We start from the raw sequence: 21,152 nt of genomic DNA, 5'->3' as shown, positions 1-21,152 counted from the left end.
TAGAAAACCACCATGGAACTCCACAGTAATAACTGTTGCAGGGAAAATTTACCAATGAATGCCAAAATTAGTGGCACTTCTGAGCTCATGCTTATTTAGAAACTGCCATTGTTTCTTGATTTGAAATTAGGAGCAATTATAGCACAGCAATTAGTTTTGTTCCAAATAATAGTCATTATGGATTTTGTTTTAAAAAAAAGGTTTTTTTTTCATATTAAACGATACAAACTTGTGAAATTGGGACATTTCCATATTTAAGACAACCATTCACCCATGTGTTAAGACCAAAAAAGCATATCCCAAATTTGACCACTTCTCACCACTTCATCAGCCATTTTCCTAGTCTGAGCTACCTCTTGCCTATAGTAGTTTCCCTACTATGCTTCCTGCTTCCTATTCCTTTACACTTTATTCTCAACATTAGCCATTTAACCTTTAAAAAAAATAAATCAGACCCCTTTAATCTCCTATGTAAAACTATCAAATGGCTTTGTCAAGCTTAGAAGAAAATTTGCTTATTACCTTGGCCAATAGAGTCCTATATGATCTGACCCTTACTACTTCTCTGACCTCATGTGTTACCATTCTCATCTTCCTTATTACTCCTTTCTAGTCCAAAAATCACCTTAGGAACATTAGGGAAGGCTTTCTGAGGTAGGCTCTCCTGACTTTCACCTGGTTAATTTTCTTTCCATGGCATTTATCACTGGAATAATGAAATAATACATTTTGAAATAATATGTTTTGACTCATTTATTATCTTTTCTCCAATTTGAATGTAAGCTTATAAGGGAAAAGATTTGGTTTGTCTTGCTTACAAACTATAGCCATAATACCTAAAACAACACCTACACCAGATGGGCCCTCAAATATCTATTGAATAAATACTTTTAAAACATTGAAGGGTGACAAGTGGGGAAAAAAGCAGAAGGCCTGTATTAACAGAAGTAGATTTCTATCTCAAGTCTGTGCAAAAATTTAAGCCTTTAAAATGAAGAAAAGCAACATTTTTAACTACCTTAATTTTACAAATTCGGTTGCTTAAAAAACCCTGAAAAATAAATGTGACATTGCTGACTGAATTTGGAGATTATTTGCAATAATCTTACATGAAAGAAAAGTTTTATTCAAGTATAGATTACTGGTTTAAAAATACATGGGAAAAGACAAACATACAAAAGCATTATTATAAAACTGATTTCTAAACTCAATACTTCTGAAATACAAAACAATGATCATTACCCCCCAAAAGTCAGTTTATTAAAACAAATTGATTTTTCAGTTGGTCTACAACTCTTTTCACTCAGTTTTGTTTACAAATATTACTGGAGTTTTCGTTTCATCCCATATCAGAACTTTGTTTTTGACGTGTTTCCTTCTCAAAGTAGTATATAGTTATTTCTTGCAATTAATGTCAACTATAGCTTCTCTAAGTGACAAGAATTCAATATGGTTGCTGCTTTGGATATAGTTACCACTTTGGGTTAATCTACACTAAAACCCACGTATTGAAAGGCAAAACATTAATGGGCAAAATATGGGGGCCGAGAGCAGGGGGTGTAAGAAAAGACAATGTTTTCTTTTACTGAGGACCTGCTAAAGAAGACCCCATTATTTACTTTGGTACTACTGCTGGAGAAGCAGTTTCTGCCAGACCACAGGCTGGCTAAATAGTTGTCCATTTTATGTTTCCTTTTCTAAATAATAGCAGAATTTAACAATTAGATTGATCAACCAAATAAGCAGACAGCTTTAAATTACCATATATTTTAACTGTGTGAAATAAATTATTTCCTTAATTGGATTAGCAGCCTTGTGTCTGGAAAGGCAGCAAAACCCACTCTGCTCCAAAATTAGAAGGCTAATCAGAGGCTGTTGGTAAGATGCCTGGCTGTCTTCTATCACCACTCATGAAGGTGGACCTTCATGAACTCAGTAACTTAATAAATGTAAAAATGACCTCCTCCATCAATATAATGTTGAGCCAGCAAAACCAAAAAAGTACAATCATATGGTAGGGATTGGCTTGTATAAAACAGGAGGGAAATATCCTCATATATAACACAAGAGGAACACATATGGTAATAAAAATGATCTATAATAAACTTGTAAAGAGGTGATTCTGGTTTATATGTATGTCTGCTTAAACTGACTGAATGATTGGAATTTTTCTTCTCCTAAAATAATGCCCACTCATTATAAGCTAATCTGGTCTCAGTGTCTTATAAATCTCTTATTTCCTTGGATTTATCTACTATACCCTCACTTTACAGCCTTAACTTATAAGCTGGGCCTGCCCAGCCTGCCTAAAGCCTCTCTTCAGAAAGATACCACATGCATTAAACAGAGGCATCTTCTAGTAAATATCTGCACTTCAAAACAGCGTATGAAGAACCAGCAACTGGCCCTCCAATGTAAATACTTCTCATTTCACATTATCATGGAAACAGTGCAGTTTACTAACCATTCCTTCCTTACAGAAAACTTAGTAGCTGTAAAAATTTTTGTTCCATTTCAAAACATTTCAATACTTATTAATTCCAAAGATCCGAACACCATGTAGCTGTGGCATTTTAGGAATTAGCACACTCAGGAGAGAAGCTGTGTTTAGGATGAAGTGAGTTGGATCATACTTCGTATAGAAACTTGCCAGAAAATATCTGTGGAAATAAAAATTAAAAACATATGTAACATGTAAAATTTGTAAAAACTTTAAAGGTAAAAAAAGCCACTGAAACATAAATACCTAAAAAAGCAGAATCACTTTTGAGCACTAAAATAGGAGTTTTACAGTTTGGGGCCTAAATTAATTTGGGATTTAAAAACCTATTTAATGGAGGCATATATGCACATTTTGCATTTCTGCAATTATGTTAAATGCATTTAAAAGAATGTTTGCAGGGCGCCTGAGTGGTGCAGTCGGTTGAATGTCCAACTCTCGGTTTTGGCTCAGGTCATGATCTCAGTGTTGTGAGATTGAGCCCTGCACTGGATTCTGTGCTTAGCATGGAGTCTGCTTGGGATTCTCTCTCCCTCTCCCTCTCTAAAATAAAGAAATAAATCTAAAAAAAAAAGAATGTGTTTGCTACTTAGCAACCTTTAAAGCCTAAGTCTTTCAAACTAGGGTTCATAAAATTCTCTGAAATTTCACGTATAGTTTGTATTTATGTGTATGTTTCTGAAGAGAAGATCCAGATCCAAAGCATATTCTCAAAGGGTTTTGTGAGCCACCAAAAGGTTAAAAACTACGGCTATGAAGTTGTGAAAAATGGGGTGTTAGTACATTAGTACAATTCCGTATCTTTGAAAGAAAGCAAATACTTGATTGCCCTTTTGATGTTCTCATTTCCATACTGTAGCTGAACAGGTCGACAACCGGTTTAACCGGAAAATTCCAACTACTTCGCTGTAATTGAACATATGTACATATTCAAAGACATTCAACATCTGAGAATTTGTTTTAACAAGCCTAAGCTACCTTTAGGACCATAAATCATCAAGTCAGAATTGTCTGGTTTTACCCAAGGGTACATCAGAGTGCAGACACACCATCTGGCCACTGAGAGTATCCTAATATAGACAGGATGTAAAGACTAAAACATCATACTTTACTTGATCAGAGCTACAAAGTTAGTCTGAATATGGGTGTTTACCTAATTAGTACTGTTAGAGCATACAGGAAAATATCCTAATAGCCCTTCCTCTAAGTACTGTCATAATTTCTAATAAGGGGAGAAAAACATCTTGGGCAATACGGTTAGAAAAGAAGAGCTATTTTCAGGTATGGCTAAAAACATCACAGAGAGCTGTATACATCATTTTCAGAATCATCTAAATTGAGGAATTCTGTAATTTTCCACCTATTTCAGAAATTATAATCAGAAAATGCTTCTTGAGAATAAACCATATTCTTCAACCTTTAGTCTAAACCCTTTCTTCCAACTTTCATACACTTTAAGACTGTTTTTATATTTCCTTCACTGCACAAAATAAGATACCACTTGCATTTGGTAAGCTCATTTCATCTCCCATAATCATTATGGGCTTTATGTATACCCTGATACGTTGGAAATAGTAAATCTTCTTGGAATAGCGTCTCATCATACTGTAGCATATGTCCCCCTTTATGTCTTTTAATAAAAACTAACTTTATGTGTAAATTATACAAAAATTACTTGGCTCTTATAAAAACCTAGACAATCCTCCAAGGGAATGCAAAACCAAGGTGGGAATTGTGTAATTGCCAGTTGCCAAATTTCCAGATGCCAAAGGGTATATTGGAAAGAGACCTGTATTAGAAGTTTAGGATTTCATCCGGGCTCTGGACTCTAACTAGCTGCAAGATCTGAAATAAGGTAATGCATCTGAGCCTGTTTCTTTATCTAAAAATCTGGGATAACACTGCATGCCTCACCTACCTGACAAATGATGATCAAATAAGAAAATGTGAAAGCACTCTGAAAAATATCAATGCTATATAGATGGCTTTAATGTTGTTTCTTGAGTTATATAAGGAATTTAATCACAGAATATTTGAAATCATACCTGTGGGTCAAAAATATGTTTTCAGAAATATGGATGTTGTACACAGGTACATCTTAGTTGACTATTTTGTGATAACTCTTATTAAAAATTCAGTATGTCAAGCTTTTTACATTCATTATAATGCAATCCTCAACATTTTATAGATGAGGAAACAGGCTTTCAAAGAAATGGCCAAAAGTCACGCAGCTAGAAAGCAATAGAGCTAAAACCCAAATTTAGGGCTGTTTGTATAACTATTATTCTTGTTATTGCACTTATCTTTGTTATGTCGTACAAATCATTAATCTTTTGATGTTAATTTTATGTGGGGCTGGAACAAAAATTTTAAAAATTTCCTCAAAGTGCTATCAATATAGGAAAAAAGAAACCTATCACTTTATGATCAATGTATTCTTTTCATTTGAAAATGCCTTCCTTTTTCTGCACATCTATCTAAAATCTACCTTCCCTGAAGTCCCAGTTTAAGGAATCCTAATGCCTACAAGAAGTCTTTCTGTTACTCCAGACTGCACTGATTTTATCAGGGATGCATTACTATATATAAGCTGTGTGGTATATAGTGTTTGATTAAGATATACGTAAAGCATCCATTATATGCATGCAACTGTACTGAGTATGAAATTCAAAGCAATCCATGCACTTAAAAATTCGTTGCATAAACAAATCATTTATAATAACAGATAATACAAAGTGACATAAATAAGGGACGTATAATAACTACTAAAGGAGTTCAAAACAGATTATTACTTAAGGTTGGGTGCTAAGGAAAAGACCTCATTGAGGAGGTAGGATTTAAATCTTGAAAGAAGGATAAATTAAGAAAGGAGAAGGTATTTCAGGTAGGAGAAATGATTTGAACAAAGGCATAGAAATAGGACTACACATGAAGTATTCAAGAAATGCTGCTTAGAAGAGCTTGACCAGGTGGGAGATGGATGGGGGTAAATATTCACATAACGGAAAAATGAGGTAGGAACCATTTTTGTGAAGGGCCCTGAATATCAGGTGATAGGAGGTAATATAAGGTTAAATGCTTTACACATAGATATTATATCATTTATTTCTTATGGCGTCATATTGAGCTATGTACTACTGGCTAGAATTTCATTTATGAGCAAACCAAGCAGGCTGAGTGATAAACACAGGATTCAACCCAGCTCTGTTCTACGATGAAAGCCTAACTTCTCTTGTGTATAAACTATACAGCAGTCTCTCTCAAGGAGTTTGAACATCTAAATTGTGTGTGTGTATGTGGGGGGGCGGTAAGGTGGTCAATGAAATTCATCTGAAATCATCCAAATCCTTGTTTAGGGAGATTAATCTGATAGTGGAATATAGAATAAGATTATGCATTTAGCTTTCTTGTAAGCAACTTAAGCATATGAACTAGAGTATATTAGACCTGTATATCCTAGAATGTCTAAAGATACTGATGGGCACATTATATTGTTTCTATAGGTTACTGACTGAGGTAAAAATGGTATTATTACCAGCCTGTTAAAGATTTTGCCTGTATTTTTGCTCTGTGGTAGCTATTTATTTGTAGAGGTTTCAATAAATATTCTGTTTCTAATTGAAATTCAACCTAATAAAAGGACAACTCCCTCTTACCCAATCTTCCTCATACCTAAAAAACTTCCACCACTTACAGAATTATTGGAGAAATTGTGAAAAACTTCCGTGAAGATGTAAACTGTACTCCATAGTCCAGTTGTTCCCAGTGAGTTAGGAGCCTTGCTTTACCCTGGTCAGGAGTTTCAAAAGGTGTTCCTTTTACTGCATGCAAAAATACATACATCCCCTGGAAAACAAGCAAGGGGATATATAATCAATACCAAATATAAAATTAGTACTTGTCAGTAAGCATAAAGATAGTTCCAGACTACTTATGACAGTATGGGTGATTGAACTTAACAGCTCAAATTTTAAGCTTTCATATTACTTGTGAAAGGCTGTGGCCAGTTTCTTCATAGTAAAATAAAACTTCCAGAGGCATATGAATATTATTTGGTGAAAACCAGTAAAAGATCAACTGAAAGTAACCTGTTTTCATGTCCCATTAAATTGAAAATTCACAAAAAGTAACATCAGGACCACTTTACATCGTTACATTTAGATCTTCTAATACCTTTCCTATTGGGAAACAGGATTATCATTTTTTTAAAAAAGATTAATTTATTTGAAAGAAAGAGAGAGCCAGAGAGCACAAGCAGGGGGAGTGGCAGAGGGAGAAGGAGAAGGCTCAGCAGGGAGCCCAAAGCGGGTCTCAATCTCAGGACCGTGGGATCATGACTTGAGCTGAAGGCAGTAGGTTAACCGACTGAGCCACCTAGGTGTCCAGGAAACAGGATTATCTTACCCCTGATGTATAGGAATGTTTAGTGTCCTATTAATAAATGTGATGATACTTATAAAATGATAAAAACATACAAATCTGTAAATAATAATAAAATTTCTACATTAGGGGAATGGTTTTGAAAATATTTAATATTAAGACTGTCTTTGTCATAACAGTTTTTTGTTTTTGTTTTTTTTTAAAGATTCTATTTATTTATTTGACAGAGAGAGAGAGAAAGCCAGCAAGAGAGGGAACACAAGCAGGGGGAGTGGGAGAGGAAGAAGCAGGCTCCCAGCAGAAGAGCCCGATGTGGGGCTCAATCCCATAACTCCAGGATCACACCCTGAGCCGAAGGCAGACGCTTAACAACTGCGCCACCCAGGCACCCCTCAATAGTTCTCTTCTAACATAACAAAGATGGTTATATAGTAGAAATAATGTTCAACTCAATTTGCTTTTAAAAATCACCACTGTGCCCCAATATTGTTTCTTTTGAAGTTAGTTTCAAAAAGATTTATTTATTTATTTAAGGGGGACAGAGGGAGAGGGAGAAAAGCCAGATGTGAAGCTCAATCCCAGGACCTCGAAATCATGACCTGAGCCAAAATCAAGGGTCATGCTTAATCGATTAAGTCACCCGGGTGGCCCTGAAGTCAGTGTTTTTGAAAGTAAAAAACATTAGTAAAATCCATTCTGTCTAGGGATATGTTTGAACATCTAATTTTGTGATTTGGAAAAAACCAATACATACTAGATTTTGTTTCCTTGAGTTATGATTCTATTTAGATCATTGGTAGTACTTCATTGCAGGATCACTGTCTGAGGCACCAGTAACAGAATATTCTTTTTTTTTTTTTTTAAGATTTTATTTACTTATTTGACAGAGAGACAGCCAGCGAGAGAGGGAACACAAGCAGGGGGAGTGGGAGAGGAAGAAGCAGGCTCATAGCGGAGGAGCCTGATGTGGGGCTCGATCCCAGAACGCCGGGATCACGCCCTGAGCCGAAGGCAGATGCTTAACCGCTGTGCCACCCAGGCGCCCCTAAAGATTTTATTTATTTATTTGACAGAGAGACAGCCAGCGAAAGAGGGAACACAAGCAGGGAGAGTGGGAGAGGAAGAAGCAGTCTTCCCAGCGGAGAGGGAGCCCGACGTGGGATCCCAGGACCCTGGGATCACACTGAGCCGAAGGCAGACACTTAACGACTAAGCCACCCAAGCGCCCCAGTAACACAATATTCTTGCCTAAATATTATCATCAAACAGTTTTTCCTCCTAGAAGTCACAATGAGGTGTCATTTTTGCTTCCTCAACTTTTAATAAATATATGGAAAAAAAAATTAGTGATTTGAAATTTTATATTATTAACTAGGTTAAGAGAGCCATTGTTTTCAAAGCTGAGTCTACTTTCTAATTATTCCATTAGGCAATTCAAAAGTTGTTTAGTACAATAACACCTAAGCTATACAGAAATGGATTCATGTTCAATTAGATTTAACTCAAAAAGCATTTAATAAGTGACTTATATGTACAGGACACAGGACATGTACGCATATATGAAATTGAGTAAGAAATGTCCACAGCCTTGAAAAAAACTCAATCTTCTAAGAGATGGTAAGAAAAAAAAAAAGATATGCATAAACAACTAAAATGTAGGACAGAAAGTGCTATCAAAGTTACCAAGTACACAGCCAATGCAGAAGAGGGAAAGGTCCTCTGTTGCTGAGGCAAAAGCTGCGATGCTACCTTGTCAACTGTCTCATTCTTGAAGGTTCAGCTCAAATGACAACTCCTCAGGGAAGCCTTCCTCATCAGTAGTAGCCTATGTGCTTGTATAGAATTTTATTGAAAATACTTTTATTTATAGCACAATATATTTTGTTAGAATTATTTACATGTTTGTTCTCCCATTAGCATGAATACCTCAGAAACAAGGGCTGGTACACAGCAAGTGTTAGATATTAAGCCAAGATGACACTAAGCTAAGGAATGTTTATTCTGTAAGCACAAGGACACCATTTTCACATGGGCTTTACAGGAGACAGTAAAATAGAATTTGTATGCTTTTAAATTCTGAGGAGTAGGGGACCCAAAAAAGTTCAGAATCTCTACTCTAACTAATGCATGTATTAGAATCATCAAAGAGAAAAACAATCCTCTCATTATTTCCTTCAAACTACATGCATCACCAGTGTTTAGAATATTCAAACAGAATATTTTATATATCCTTTTCAGTTAAACAGAATAAAATCTTACCTGACCATATAACTTCTATCCCATTATTTTTAATAGTTATTCTATAAAATTTAGTGATGGATGATTTATACTCAAATCAAAAAAATTGGGGAAAAATATGTAGCTCATGGTTGGCTGTTAATATTTACTGGCTCAAAATGCAGAAAATTCTCATTCATTTTAAAAGCTAGGCTAAGAATTTTGTGAAATATTAATACCTCTAAAAGTGAACTACAGCACTGTAAAAATGAATAAAAACAATCACTGTAGATTTCTACTGTATGGTTCAGAAAGGCAAAGACAGTATTTTTTCTAACCACAGATAACAACCTTTAAAAGCGTTCAGTACGTATTTCATATTTTATCGGTTTAATGTAGTCTGTCTTCAAAAGAAACTTAAATTTGGAGTCATGTTAATTGCTACATCGATGGCTGGTAGTTAGGTTTTTAGTGTGGTGAACTAATAAGTCAGAAGTTCGCTTTCCTCAATTACCTATGCTTTGTTCACAGCCATATACTGTGCTTCAAAATCTCAGTCAACCAATTTGAAAACATCTGGGCAAGGGTAGGGGGTGACTTCTAAAATACATTTAATACATGTGCCATTGGAGAAGGGAAAATTATGTGACAATACAGACTAATTAATTCAGCAAACATTTACATAAGTCTTTAGAGATATGGGAAATAAAGAGGCAAATTCCTAATTATAAAACTATGATAAATACACTTAAAAGAATGCAGCATGGGAATTTTGTAGCTTCCCGGAGGAGATATTTGAGTAGTTTCCCTGGACAAGTAGGAATCAGCCCAGCAGAAAAGGATGGAGGGAGGGTATTAAAACAGTGGAAAAAGAGCCTAAGCCAAAGCAAAAAGGTGACAACAAGATAATTTTCATTATTGTTAGAGCAATACTCATGTTTGGAGATGGGCTGGAATAAGATTGAGTCCTTTTCTTGCCTCTGTACTGTTATCAACTGGTCTTACATGCCACATAAGGAACTTGTTATTTTACTACGAATATAATAAGGAATCATAGAAGGACTTAGAGCATGACTTGAAGATATATGCATTTTGAAGATAACTCTCTGTCAAGTTGGAATGGAGGACGGTAGAGGAACATCCAGGAGACCATTTGATCTACTGGAGTAATCCACCTGAGAAAAAAATAAGTGTACAAATTATAGCAAGGCCAGTGGGGATCAAGCTGAAAGACAGTAAAGGAGTAAAACAGGGCTCTGACTAAATGGATATGGAATACAGAGGAAAAGGAGTTAATCTAAGACTAGAGTGACCATATATCTTCAATAGCATGAATGATCCTAATTTACACTAATTTTCTTGGAGTAGTTATTACTAGAGCTCCCTTTTACTCTCAAAACAGTCTCAATTTGGATAACTCATTATACGAATCCCTTTACCTTTGACATTCAGCTATCTGGCTTGACTTACGGGTAGACAGTGGTGCCTTTAGATTAGATCGGGAACAAAGCCAGAGAACAGGTTGTGAGTGGTAAGGGACAGATCAGGACTGAGTTCAATTTATAATTGTTTGGATTAAGGTGCAAGGTGATCAGGCAATATTAAAATGAACATCATCATTCTACAGGTAGAAACTGAAATTATGGATAGATGAAGTAAACTTGATAGAATACACAGAATAAAAAGAGATGAAGAAAAGAACCTTGGGGACAGCAATATTTAGGAGAGGAAAACAGAAGGAACAATGGTAAGAAAAGGAAGAATCAGAAATATATCTAGGAAAAAGTGATCCCGTGGAAGCCAAAGGAAAGGAATTATAGTAAAAGGGATGTAACTCTTGTCAAATATTTCAGAGAAGTCACTACTTAAAAATAGCCCTACCAAAGTCTATCGCATAAGATGGACTAAATGGACATTCATTTATTTTTACCACCACATTATCCTTGTCCTTCTCCAATCAAATTCAAATACTCCTCAGAAGATAGGAAATAAATAATATTAATTTAAAAAAATCTATTTCTCCTACATTTTCCTGTCTTAATGTTCCAAGTTCTTCATTTTCTAGATATCTTTAAACAAATACATAATTAATCTGGATTCAATTAAGTCTTGACTAATGGATTTCTCCCCTTTCATTCTGCTTTCATAGACAGTTAAAGATAAGAAAGGTCACTATCAGTTGTTTTTTTTAAACAGACAATTTTCAGGGCTGCATAATATGGTCAGTAGAATCAACCGAACCTCTGATACTTTGCAGAGCTATCCTATAATACAGAAGAACCACAGTCAACATGAAAAAGTTAAGGCACCGTAAGATTCTCAATCATATAAGATATGATTAAGCTCAAAATTTCTATACTGAAGGAGAGTATATGTATACAATTGAGAAAGGATTGAAGTTTAACAAGATTTGAAATCAAAGATGGTTATTAGTCTCCAGTTAATCAAAAACCATAATTACTTCTGAAGCATTCTGGTTAATCAATATATTACAGTAGCCTGAATTACAGTGTCTTGTAATTTTTGCTAAAATGACCTACTATTTTCTCAATTCCATAAAACCATCAAGAGGAAAAAAAAAAGGTCTTACTTAGAAAAAGGGCCCAATGTTTAAATATAAAGTATTAATAGAAAAAATATAATCCTATCCCAGATTAGAATTCTTCAAAATTGTCACATACATTAAAAATCTCTGAACTGTACACTTTTAAGTCAGTCAATGTTATATTATATATTATATAATTATGAATTACATCTCAATAAAACTGTTAAACTAAATCATGTTTTCCTTCTTTATAGCATAAAGCTTTAAGCTTTTTAAAAAATTGTTTAAATACACATAACATAAAATGTACCATCTTAACCAATTTTAAGTATACAGTTCAGTGGTATAATATACATTCACATTGTTATGCAACCATCACCACCATCCATCTTTAGAACTCTTTCATCTTGCAAAACTGAAACTGTACCCATTAAATAGCAACTCCCTATTTCTTCCTCCCTCAGTGCCTGACAAGCACTAAACTTTAGGCTTATAAGTGCTTAGTATAAAGTGAAATTCTTACCAGATTATGTATAACATTTGTTAAGGTCCAAGCAACAGGAACACTGAAGAAGGGAATACTGAGTAGGACAATATGAAGCAAGCCAACTCCTAATGCATATGTCAGCCACATACCCCGGCTGTTCATAACACGGGTATTTGGATTCACCTCACTGTGGGCAACGCCAACATTCATGTTTGCTCTGTAAGAAAGCAATGAAATGAATCAACAATGATAAAACCGGAAACCTAAACACTCTATTCTGACATGACAAAATAAGTGTTACTAGGATCATTTTTCTCTAGTTGTTCTGAAATAGAACAAACACATCCACCAAAATAGGCTATTTGCAGACGCTAATGAAAGCAGTAAGCAATTCTTATCTGACTTCATGGTAAGACAAATGGGACTTATTTTTATGGTTCTTATTGAAAAAATAAATTAAAATCCCTTTCCTAAAGCTTGTCTTCTAGCATGTTGGTTTTACTAAATGAAATAATGGACAGGAAAACTCAAACTGAAAGAGAAAACCTACACTTTCTTATATCATGAAACCAAAGTGAAAGCTCAGGAGCTAAATGTACCAAAAGAATAAACTAATATAAAAAAAGGCAAAGCTGTAGCATTATTTACAATAGCCAAGATGGAAGCAATCCAAGTGTTCATCCACATGTGAATGAATAAAGAAGATGTGGGGTGTGTGTGTGTGTGTGTGTGTGTGTATATATTTATAATAGAGTATTACTTAGCCATAAAAAGGAATGAAATCTTGTCATTTGCAACAACATGGATGGACCATGTTGGTCCATATATAGAGGATATAATGCTAAGTGAAATAAGTCACAGAAAGACAAACACCGTATGATTTCACTTATATTTGGAATTTAAGAAACAAAACAAAGAAAAAAAGAGACTTTACGCCTGGGTGGCTCAGTGGGTTAAGGGTCTGCCTTCCGGGGCGCCTGGGTGGCGCAGTCCTTAAGCGTCTGCCTTTGGCTCAGGGCGTGATCCCAGCGCTCCGGGATCGAGCCCCATGTCAGGCTCCTCCGCTGGGAGACTGCTTCTTCCTCTCCCACTCCCCCTGCTTGTGTTCCCTCTCGCTGGCTGTCTCTCTCTCCGCCAAATAAATAAATAAAATCTTAAAAAAAAAAAAAAAAAAAGGGTCTGCCTTCCACTCAGGTCATGATCCCAGGTCCTGGAATCGAGTTCCACAGCTGGCTTCCTGCTCAGTGGGGAGTCTGCTTCTCCCTCCCCAACCCTGCTCGTGATCTCTCTCTGTCTTTCTCTCAAATAAACAAATAAATACATCTTTAAAAAAAAAGAAAAAAAGACCAAAAAACACTCAAATACAGAGAACTGGTGGTGGTTGCCAGAGGGGAGGTTGGTGGGGGGATGGGTGAAATAAATACCGGGGATTAAGAGTACACTTATCTTGATGAGCACTGAGAAATGTATAGAATTGTTAAATCATTATACTGTACACCTGATACTAATACAACAGTTTGTTAATTATACTTGAATTAAAGACAAAAAAAGGCAAAGTGGTTCCAGCCAGTCTATTCTGAGTACCCAGACTCTTAAACCTAATGTAACATTGTTTCCAAAGAGTAGTCAGGCTTAAATCACTTCTTTTTAAATACTGAACCTGGGAGGAACATAATGTGGCAAAAAATTTACATGGTCTAGGGATAAGGTTTGTTTCTTAATCATAATACAATAAGGTTAAAACAATGAGTCTTTCCTCCTTTAAAACGCCCCTAAAATTAGTTTTTTTCTAAGTTTTTCCCTTTTTTGTATTCAAGATGAACACCAAAGGAAGAACAGGTATTAGTTCCCAGTTATTTTAGTGCTGACGTTTCCTTGGTTCTAAGAATCCCTCGAACAAAATATAGCTGTCCTGAATACCTATCATCCTGGTAAAAACCAACCAGTGAGACTGAAAGGGAAGGGGGCATGGTTAGAGTACATTTGGAACACGTCTGATTTAGAAGTACATGAACCTTTTTTCTATTACAGAGTTGGCATTAAAAGAGGAATTTCTCATAAACCCATCCAACAAGTGTTTCTGGAGTAAAATGTCGCATTCTCTGTCCAAAACATCTACGGAACACCCAACAAGGCTTATGGTGATGAAAGCTGGTAACACTAACAAGACGCAAAAGTCTCAAATTTACGTGTGTAAATATTTCTTCTCACCTATCTATTTTACATCAGACATTATTTTTATAAGCTATAGGTTATACTTAGATGCCACAACTCAAGATATTTTCCCCACTTTCCACAGGATGGAAAGAAAAAAAAAATAAAGCTCCAAAGTGGCTTACAATTTATATCTGAGCTGGGAGGCAAAGCTGGCGTGGTATTGACCCTACCCCAGGGGTCTACCGCGCCCCTCAGGACCAGCAAACAAGGGCTTTCGACTGTGAAGAGCCTCTCGGCTCTGCCTGTGCGAGAGCCTCGAGGACCGCGACCCGTCCTCTTGGGGACTTCCTCGCCAGCCAGAAAACCACGGGCAGCCCCTACCCTGAAAGCTGGAGCGCACGGCCAGTGGAAGCTCAGCAAAAGCCGCTGCAGCTACGCCGCAACGCCTCCCCCACTCGCCCCTTTCCTCTCGGAGCTGCACATCCCATCAGTACCAGAGCAAGACGACGAGGATTTGGGGGCAAGCCCCGGGGGCCACTTGGTCCGCACGGGCAGACCCGGAACGCCGCGGACGAAGTCGTAGTCCGCTTTTTCCCCTCAAGCCTACCCTGGCCCGCCAACAGCGCCTTACCGACGCAGACAGCAGCACAGCCCCTACAGCCGTTCATGCCCACTCACCCGCCGCCCCACTCCCGGCGGCCAGCTCGGAACAAAACCAGCTCCGCGGCTACGGCGTCTCTCCAAGGCCGAATGCCTACGATCAGTCTCAGAACAGCGCAGCGCAGCGCAGCTTGCGGAAGCGTTCAGTACCTAACGCGCCGCCATGGGATTGGCTGCGGGCAGCGCCAGTCCCACGTTCCCCGGGCAAGGCGGGACTAAGCGCTGCGCGCCTAGTGCCCGCCCAGTCGCGCGCGCTGAAGGTGAGTCCGGGATCTGCGAGATTGGGCTTGTGAGCTCGGCGGGACGCTGGCTGGTTCGCTAGTGGATGGTAATTGCCCACCTCGCGCGAGCAAGACGGTAGTGTTGTGTGCCTAACGGGCATTCATTCTTGTCTTCTGTTAGTCTCGAGGGTCCCTTCCCCTCGACTTGTCCCGTTTGGCGTGAGAGCGCGGCTGAAAACCTTGTGCCTCCTGCCCACTCCCCTCCCCCCGCCCGCCCCCGTCCCCTCGCCAAGAAGGGGCGGGAAGCGGACGAAGCCGGGCTTGTGGGTGCGCACGCGTGGAGAGCGGTCTTTAAGAGGGCTCGGTCGGTTTTTGTCTGGTTTGGCCATTCCTGACTAAATCGTGCTGGGGCCTTTATTGCAGCCCATTTCCCAGGGCCTTCTGAGTGCAGGATTTAAAGTTGTTTGCCAGGCAGACATTTTAACTCCGGACAGCCGTAACTCGTGAGTGTAGTATATATTGTGTGTTGTGGCGTCATACAAGTGATGTAAGCAAACTCTCATCACTTAACCATGATTTTTACTGGTGTCATTCTGCGTTTATCTACACGTTGAAGACAGGCACCTGTATGACATGCTGAGGAAATGTGAATTTCAAAAATTGATCTTATTTGAGAATGGAAAGAAAAGGTCAGATAATTTGGAATTATCTTTTTGAAATCGAACTTCTGTTGGCTCTCTGAAAACAATTGGGTTATGTTTATTGTTTTTAAAGTAAATTATTTCATTGTGTTTGCCTGTAGCTACACGTTCTCTACTTCTTTTTTAGGTACCTTGTTGTCCTTAACTGATTTTCCTGGATGGTATTCTTTCAGGAGTGTTTGATTTCCCTCTCAGCAAATATGGAGGACTGATTCCTGATATTCTCACACATTCTATGCTGTGATGTAAGCCTGATAACTCTTTCACTTTTCAAAAGGTGTCATTTGGTACACATATGGTAGAATGCTTGCTATGTTCTACAGATTATGCCAGGGCTATGAGATTAATATAAAATCTCTGTCCTCAGAGAACTCTGAGCCAGGAGGAAGAGACAGAAAAACAATAGAATAACCTGTGATCTGTTTTCATTTGGAAATAAGGAAAACGTGCTGTGGGAGTACACAGGAAGGAATGCTTAGTCTGTTGAGGTGGGGAGGTGTCAAAGTTGGAGCAGCTAAGCAAGGCTTCCTTGAGGAGGTGATACTTGAACTAAATCCAGAAGGATGGTTAGAAGTCTTTGGTAGAGAAAGAGAACCTTGTGAACTAAGGAACAAGTGAGTGCCAACACATTAAGAGAGACAAGTTGTGTAGTATGACAAGTTTACTCTGTATTTGGGGAATAGTGGAATGAGATCAGAAAGGTAGAGGTCCAGTTAAGGATTTTGAACTTTATCTGATAAACTGGAACTCTTTATAAAACTTTAGTAAACAACATGATGAGAATTAAATCTAGAAAGAACCCTATCATTGGTTGAGATTTGAGGCAAAATATCAATTAGGTGGTTATTTCAGTACTTCAGGGGAGAATTGTTCAGAGGCTGAACAGAGGTTATCGGTATAGAGAGGAGAGGACTAGTTTGAGAAATATTTAGGTAGTAGGATAGATAGGACTGAGTGGCAGGATGTAGAAAGTGAAGAGAATTTCTGGGGTGACTTCAAGATTTCTAATTTTGCCATGTGAGACTGGATGAGCAGGGCCTTTGGAATCAAACATGCCAGGGTATGCAGGTGTGCATCTGTCACTGACTAGTTTTGTGATCTTGAATCTTGTGATCTTGATATTATAAAACTTTCAAATTTCATTTGTGATAGAGGAGTGATAGGGTTGTTGCGAGGATTTAAATGGGATTTTATATATATATATGCAAAGTTGCTTATGATAGCTGTTATTTTTATTATCAAACAAATACAGGAACAAAAACAGTCAAATAGAGAAAGATCTGAGATCATTTTGAGACATGTTCAAATGTAAGGTTCCTCTGACTTATCTAAATGATGATATTTAGAAGGTTCTTGAAAATGAGGTCCTGCAGTCCAGAAAAGAGTCTGGGTAGGAGATATAGGTGAGATAAGAGATGATATGGAAGTTAAAATAAAGTTTATAAAGGGAAGAAATTAACGCAGTGGTGACTTACTAGGAAGGAGGACACCCTTCCTAATGTTTACATTGGAGTGCTGATAAAAATTTTTTTTGTGGCCCTTGATTAGTATTCTTCAAGTGCTTGCCATGAGTGAAGTACTCTGATTATTCTGTGTTGCATCCAGAAATACATAATATATACTTGCTTGCGTTCAGAAGTTGTACAGGTCAGGACAGGGTTGTGATAAACATTCCACAAGTAATGCAAACCAAGTTCTTTAGGAATGGGGGGGGGGAGGATCACTCCTGGTTGGGTGATCAGAAGACCATGTTATAAGTGGCTGTGGAACTGAGTCTAGAATGATAGATAGGATTGCACTAGGAGGAAGTAGAGATACAAGTAGGATGGGATTGCTGGCAAAGGAAGATCAAGGTTTTTGATCTTAGTCACTAAAAATAGTATATATTAAGGGAAATAGTGAAGTGAAGTAGAGGGTATGGGGAGGGGAGGAGGAAGATAAATTCTGTTTTACAAATAATTATCTTAAGGTAGCCTTGACACTGGTTGTTAGAAATGCCTGTTTTAATGTGGAAAGAGAAAGATCTCTGTTGGGGATATAGTTTTAGAGGTTATTTTGGCTTCCTAAAGAAGGAAGATGATTATTGGGGTAATAGGGTTGAGGGAACAATTTTTGTTTTTGTTTTTTTTTTGCTTTGAAGGTCAAGATGCCTAAAGGCAGACTGGTTAAAGTACTGAGATGAAAGTTCTTAGAAGAGACATTGACCTGGGAGTTAGGGAAGAAGAGTGGGCAGAGGTGTAATCATTTTAAGAAACCAGAGGACACAGTGGGGTGGAGGAGGTAAGATGTGTGTGAAGATAGAGTTCATGCTATGGTCTGCCTTGACATCAGTATAGGGATGAAATTAGGGACTTGGGGGAAAACAGATTTTGAAAGAGAGATTGTAGAGAATGAGGCAAAAATACCGAGTTTAATAAGGAGATTGCTCAGAAAGAGTAAAAGATGAGGCGATGCTAGGTTTATACCCAAAGTCTGATCAGTGTTTTCTTAGATCCTTGGCATTCTCAAACTAAGGTAGAAGACCTCTTGAACCCAAGCCTGATCTGGTTGCAGGCCATGGGTTAACCCCTGTGGGAGTAGGGATTAGAAGATGGGTGGGGAACCTATTCTTTTAAGAGTTTAGAGGAACTCAGTGTAGTCCAAGTATCCTGAGATCTTTAACATGTGTATGAAAAACACTGTAATAAGTTAGATTCATTATCTTCTTTACTACTCACCATAACCATATATTATTATCTCCATTTTTGTAGATTAGATGATTTTTAGACTTTAATTATAATTATTAGTGTTATATAACTATTAGCATAGGAGCTAGTATATAATGAAAGTGATGTGATTTCAGAGCCTGCTTTGTTAACCACTACTCTATATAGCACTCTCGAATAGCACTATAATGTATGCCACATATATATAATTTTAGATTTTCTTGTAGTCACATTAAAACAAGTAAAAAAAAAAGAGGTTAATTTTAATAATATAATGAGATAGGCTGATATATTCAGAATATCATTTCATCTTGTAGTCAGTGTAAGAAATAAATAATCATGACCTGAGCCAAAGGCAGATGCTTAACTAACTGAGCCACCTAGGCACCCCTACAGAACATTTTATATGTGCTTGCTTATTTGATCCTCACAACAAACCTGTGAAGCACTATCTCCATTTATAGAGGTGATGAATTGATTTTACAGAGCAAGTTAAGTGATAGGCTTCAGTTTATATGTATTAAATATGAACCTCTAAACCTGTTTTTTAAACTCTAGTCTGATATGTTTTTCTGCTGTGCTGATCAGGTTTGCCTTGTACAAAGCAAAATATAGTTATCACTCAGATCTCAGTGTGTTGATCTCTTCCCAGAAATGCATCCCTTAAATTCCTCTGCAGTTGTTATAGTGACTGTACTCCCATTTCTTACCTATTTTTTATATGATTCTGCTGTTTTATGTCTTAATTTGCCTGAGAATCCTAAATGGATATTTTTAAAATTTGCTTTGTCTTTGGCATTGCTGTTTTGTTTGGATTTAAATTCCATAGGATCAAATCATGTAAGCATGTGAGTCATGGTAAATTAAAGAAGTACCTAGGATTCCCCTCCTCCCCATTTTTTTGTCTTGAATCTATAAGGAGTTTCATGTTGTCAACCTCGTGTTTTTTATTTTCCTGGAGTCTTTTCTGAAATTAAGCATTAAGGCAAAAGCAAACACTGCTCCCTGCATGTTTTACACGTGGGATTTCCATAAAAGATCTTTTTTTTTGTTTCTTTGTTTGAAAGGTTTTAGACAAAGGATTTTTTTTTTTTTTTTTTGCTAAAACAATTAGTGGTAGAGAGATCTTGGATGTAAGGTTGGATTGCATGTAAAGGACTTCGAATGCCAGCACAGAGATTTGAGCTTTATCATGGGGAGCTACATTATTAGAATGATGTTTTAGGCACGGTAGTATAGGAGATAGAGCTATCTGGTGTGTCTGACATCTGACTAGTTTAGATGAGCAGTAATGCTAAGGTCTAGGCACCCTAACTCCAGTAAAGCTTAATAATTGAAAAAGACATTGTAATTCATCAAAACATATAGATGACTAATGATTGAGAGATTGCCATAAAGGCTTATGAGTGAATGACATTACATCCCACGGGGACAGCACCACCTGGTCATTCCTACCCTGGTAGATCATATATTACAGTTATTATAGCACAGTTTTTCTTACTGTTCTTGAATTATTACTGTAGTATGGATTTACCAACTAACTTCTCTGTGCCTCAGTCTTATAAAACGGAGGTGATAATGCCACCTATTTAAAAAAAATTGTAGTAAATAAATGATTTAATACTGTGTGTGCTTACAGTAGAGCCTGGCATAGTGGGAAGTTCAGTAAATGTGAGCTGTGATTAATTGTTGTTGCTATCAGATCTGTTAGGAATGTTTAACAATTTTTATTTGTACAACTTACATTTTAGCTAGCTACTGTACTAAATACTAGAATGAAACAGTTGCCTGCAGCAACAGTGTGCCTCCTCTCAAGTTCTCAAATAATCACTTCAGTGGTCAGTGTGGTAAAGGAGCTCATTGAAAACTCCTTGGATGCAGGTGCCACAAGCATAGATGTTAAACTGGTGAGTGTCCCTGAGAAGCCAAATACCTTTAAAGAAAAAAAGGTCTGGGCAGATGATTTCTCCTTACGGCTATTACCTTTCTCTTCTTTCTTTGTGCTAATAAGTTGTTTTTAGGACATTGCATTTTTTGTCTTAAGAGTAAATTCTTAAAAATAAGTTTTATTTAAATTGATACTGCAGTAACACTAAAGGAAATTCTAAAAGAAAATGTGTTCTTTAGGACTCCATCACCTAAAACGTGAATCTAATTTGTCCATGTTTTCTACTAATTATTCTTGGTTATTTATTCTAAAGGAAATTCTAAAAGAAAATGTGTTCTTTAGGACTCCATCACCTAAAACGTGAATCTAATTTGTCTATGTTTTCTACTAATTATTCTTGGTTATTTATATTTATTTGTTTATACTCATTTGTATTTTATCTTTTCCACCTAATCTGATTTCAAAACTAAATCCCTTCTTGTGTCATAGTTTTCACATTAAAAAATCTTAAATGCTATGTATTAAATAATTTGAGTTAATATGATTTATGATACTTCTTATGGTTTGTTACAATTAGTTGGCATGTCTACCTCCCTTATTATAAACTACTAGCTTGTAGAGGTAAGGTCTATATTTTTTCATTTTTGTGTCCTCCATACCTGGCCAGTGCCTGGTATATAAATGGTGAATA

General features: G+C 37.0%; 2 protein-coding genes across 5 annotated transcripts in view; one reads left to right on the top strand and one right to left on the bottom strand.

Annotated features, from left to right (window-relative positions):
* Positions 1-738: 738 nt before the first annotated feature.
* On the bottom strand, positions 739-15,106 carry ORMDL1 (ORMDL sphingolipid biosynthesis regulator 1). 2 transcript variants are annotated; one of them, XM_008687258.2, is made up of 4 exons: positions 14,965-15,106; positions 12,166-12,346; positions 6,195-6,346; positions 739-2,660 (listed from the first exon to the last, which is right to left on the bottom strand). In XM_008687258.2, the coding sequence occupies exons 2-4, from the start codon at positions 12,337-12,339 to the stop codon at positions 2,525-2,527; spliced, it is 462 nt and encodes a 153-aa protein (XP_008685480.1). In that variant the 5' UTR covers positions 12,340-12,346; positions 14,965-15,106; the 3' UTR covers positions 739-2,524. The 2 variants fall into 2 exon arrangements, with proteins under 2 accessions (XP_008685480.1, XP_008685481.1); XM_008687259.2 differs by having other exon boundaries at positions 14,918-15,081.
* Positions 15,107-15,200: 94 nt separating this feature from the next.
* Positions 15,201-21,152, top strand: part of PMS1 (PMS1 homolog 1, mismatch repair system component) — an 87,236-nt gene continuing 81,284 nt past the window's right edge. The window contains exons 1-3 of one of the 3 annotated variants that reach the window (XM_008687260.2): positions 15,201-15,303; positions 15,996-16,113; positions 20,325-20,480. In XM_008687260.2, coding sequence (XP_008685482.1) covers positions 20,349-20,480 — 132 coding nt within the window. In that variant the 5' untranslated portion in view covers positions 15,201-15,303; positions 15,996-16,113; positions 20,325-20,348. The remainder of the gene's footprint in view (positions 15,304-15,995; positions 16,114-20,324; positions 20,481-21,152) is intronic. The other 2 variants (XM_008687261.2, XM_040642913.1) reach the window with 2 other exon arrangements.

Source organism: Ursus maritimus, unplaced genomic scaffold (assembly GCF_017311325.1).
Source record: "Ursus maritimus isolate PB19 unplaced genomic scaffold, ASM1731132v1 scaffold_1, whole genome shotgun sequence".
Taxonomy (NCBI): domain Eukaryota; kingdom Metazoa; phylum Chordata; class Mammalia; order Carnivora; family Ursidae; genus Ursus; species Ursus maritimus.
The sequence above is the reverse complement of the archived record's forward strand: the minus strand, read 5'-3'. Positions and strand labels throughout refer to the sequence as shown.